The 3,623-nt window shown below is 27.9% G+C and overlaps 1 protein-coding gene across 1 annotated transcript in view; it reads right to left on the bottom strand.

The window, feature by feature from the left end:
• LOC18033574 (LOB domain-containing protein 4) overlaps positions 1–1,127 on the bottom strand; it is a 2,623-nt gene extending 1,496 nt beyond the window's left edge. The window contains exon 1 of the mRNA XM_006422154.2: positions 945–1,127. Within this exon, the coding sequence (XP_006422217.2) occupies positions 945–1,127 (183 nt within the window). The remainder of the gene's footprint in view (positions 1–944) is intronic.
• Positions 1,128–3,623: the final 2,496 nt, after the last annotated feature.

The raw sequence follows: 3,623 nt of genomic DNA, 5'->3' as shown, positions 1-3,623 counted from the left end.
TTTGATTTCACTTACAATCACTAAAAGAGAAAAAAAAAAAAAAAAGAACTTAGTATAAGATTATTAACTGTCTGCTTTTGAAAAGAAGAACTAGAATCTCAGTCAACTCAATATTTTTATTTTTATAACCTATAACTGTAAACTAACCACCGTAACAGTCATAAAAGCTGAAAAAAGAAATGGAAACGTCGCCTTTGATGAACGCTAATTACACAAGTAATTAGCTTTTAGAAATTCAATAACGCTAATATAAAAAATATACATATTTGAATATTAAAAAAAATTATTTTCCTAAAAATAATGCATATTGTGATAATTCGAAATGACTAAATGAGTCATATCAGCCTCTAAATAGAAAAATTTTCGTTTGATCAATACTTCAAATTTGAACCCTCTCTTATTTCAATTTCTCAAAACTATGCGTGACATATGTATATCATTTTTAAACACCATTATTTAAAGACAAATTTCCACTATAACTGCTTTTGCCCTATCTTCTTAAATTTCATCCTCTCCTTGGTAATCGGATTATTAATTTGCATTTCTACAATTTGAAGATCATGCTGAAAATAAATTTAATATTTCTCAATGTGAGTTTAATTAAGTGAATTATATGTACATATCGAAAAATTAAATTTGAACTATATGATCATACATATACAATATTAATTATATTACACCTGCAGCACCATAAATGCAAGGGTAATTAAGTTCGTATTTGTTAAAATAGGAAGATCCGAACTAAATAAAAGTTACTAAAACTTAGACCTAACTCCAATATATGAAAAATAAAACATAAAAAATATAAAAGAACCAAAAAATGGATACATTCATTCGGTATCCAAAAGTAGCTGTAGCCTATCTTTTCCATGAAAAAAAAATTAAGAGAGTATACTGTTAAAGAAACCCTAGGATCTGACAAAGAGAGAGCACGGAAATGGAACCTGTAACATCTTGTTAACATTGCTGGCACCGAAGACCTTATGTACACTGGCAAATTTCTGCGGCTCGTCAGCTGGAAAATATGGAGCAAAGACACAGTCTTGGGCGCATCTCCTTCTGAGAAGCTTGCATGCTGCGCATGGTGACAATGCTCCTTGCTTCCTTCCACTCTCCTTCATAATCATAAAAATTCTAACAAATAAATATATATACAAATATTACTTTGGCTTATATTGAGCAATTGCAATAATAAAAAGAAAAAAGAAAGGAGATAACAAATGAACAAAATAGCTAAAAAGCTAGAGGAGAAGGGGACTTGAAAAATTAGAGTGGTGGGTGTTATATAGAGTGGAAAAGATATATGAAGCTAAGTAACAGAGAATCTTTAGAGGGTTCCACCAAAGAAGAGCCACTAGATTTTGCTGACAAAAACATCGTTGTTTTTGAGATCTTTTGGCCCACCTCAATTTGATATTTTGTCCCCTTTTTTTTCTTTTAACGTTTAATTAGAGAATTCTTAAGTAATCTTTAAATTAATTAGATTATTTTGAAGTTGGTATAAATCTAGTAGCTTCGTTATGTTTGTAACTACATTTGTTATTGTATTGGATGGGGGATAAAAGGTTATTGAATTGGGTTGCTTCTTTTAACCAACTTAAGTTTGAAATTTATAAGTACTGCTCTTTCTTTTTTTAATTTCATTGTTTTTGACTTTTTTGTTTATTAGATTTGCTAGCTGTTATGATAATGATTCTTCTTTGTAAAATTGTACCAAATAATTTTATGATAGTGATTCTTTGTAAAACAAAATAGGAATTTAACATGGATCTTGATCCTTTCAATTAAAATAAAAATGTTCGTACATAATTCTCCCCCTATATATAAGTCATATAGTGATATGAAGAATTGATTAAACATACATTAAAAAAGAAAGAAAAATATCCATTTGACTTTTATGGTCAAGAATTGAGTATAAGGAGGCTTTATCACATAAGTGAAATCTTAATTAATATATAATGTGACTTGATTAGGATCAATACCGGTTAGTCTCCATCCATTAAGGTCAAGTGGTTAGTAGTAAATTTTTGTTTTCATATATATATATATATATATAGAGAGAGAGAGAGAGAGAGAGATGATTTTTTATTCAAAATAAAAGTTCGGGACAAATTTGCAACGTCGTAAGTCAACTTTTACAAAATTATAAATTGATTTACGACACTATAAACCCATTCTAGATTTTAATTATGAATTTAAAGTTGACAAGAATTATCCATACTAAGTTCTAGCTTTATTAATAAGGAGCAACCTCCCTAGAATTCAAATCCTTGGTTCCAGAAGCATCCTCATAATTGATTAGTTGGTTAGCTTCTTACTATGGAAGCATGAGGTAAAAGGTTGAAATGCAATGGGATTGGTTTAATTTGAAAGGTAATAAAAAATATATTTATATGAACAAATTGAGAAATTTACATAAATTATCCAAATTTTTTAAAATTTTAAATATGCCCATTTTTGTAAATTAGCATTATTTTTGGGTCATTTCCATAAATTTCCTCAATTATTTCTATTATAAAATTAAATTGGTCACGAAAAATCATTTTGGGACCTTAAGGCAATGTAATGATTACATATTTAGTAATCACATTTGTGTGTGTGTATATATATACCCACACACACACATATCATGGGCGGCTCATCCCTAATACATCAAATTTCATTATCTTATCTTATCAATTTCACATCTCTCTCATCATTTTCAAAGAAATCAAAAATGCACAGCCGCATGTTTCTAATTGCCTTTATTTTCGTTTATAGCCTTGATAGTTGATGAAAAATGAAATTAATTGTGTCGGCTGAGGAAAAGGAAATTTTTTTTTTTTAAAAAAAAAGCTTCAATAATGAAAAGAAAATGAATTTAATCTTTGTTCTCTTCTATTTGTTATATGGAGTTTCAACTTTCATGTAATGCCAAAGTGTTAGTTCTCTCTCGATGTCATATTGTCTAAATTTTACTGGAAGATTGGGATTAATATTTAATACACATGAATTCATTATGTTATTCGTTTTTCATAAAGCTCTAGCTGGATGTTCTATTTGTACTTTTTTTCGAAATTTCTTATCACGATTTCATTGTGTTTTTTACTTTCTATCTTTATTTCATTGTGATTTCGTACTTATGTTATCACAAATCATTACTTTGAAATTAATTTTGACTAAACACTTAGTACATATTATTTTAATGTGGTCTACGCTTTTTATTTTTATTTTTATTTTTCTCTAGGTATTCGTTGAGTTCTTCGAACAAATTAATCATTACAAGCTTAAATTTCAGTGCTATAGTATGAGCATGTATGAATTCTATTAATTTGAAGGTTAAAGAAATTAAAATGCTAAGTTGTAGTACACAAACGGATAATTATTGATTGATACTTAGCAATCATATCAATCAAAATTTATGTAATAAATTTTTGATTTATTGAAACTCGATCCCTTCATGACAAGATAGTTTCCAATTTTTTTTCAAACTTTAAATTTAAAACTCAGTGGTATAATTAGAAAGACGTAGCTCTTCCGAAACCACATGAGGCATTAAGGTTTAACTAAATATCTAGAAAGCTTTATAAATAAATAATTAATCAGATGTCATATCTAATAATTTGTTAGTATATTCCGAAATT

Source organism: Citrus clementina, unplaced genomic scaffold, assembly GCF_000493195.1.
Source record: "Citrus clementina cultivar Clemenules unplaced genomic scaffold, Citrus_clementina_v1.0 scaffold_9, whole genome shotgun sequence".
Classification (NCBI taxonomy): Eukaryota; Viridiplantae; Streptophyta; class Magnoliopsida; order Sapindales; family Rutaceae; genus Citrus; species Citrus x clementina.
This window is presented reverse-complemented; position numbering and strand designations above follow the sequence as displayed.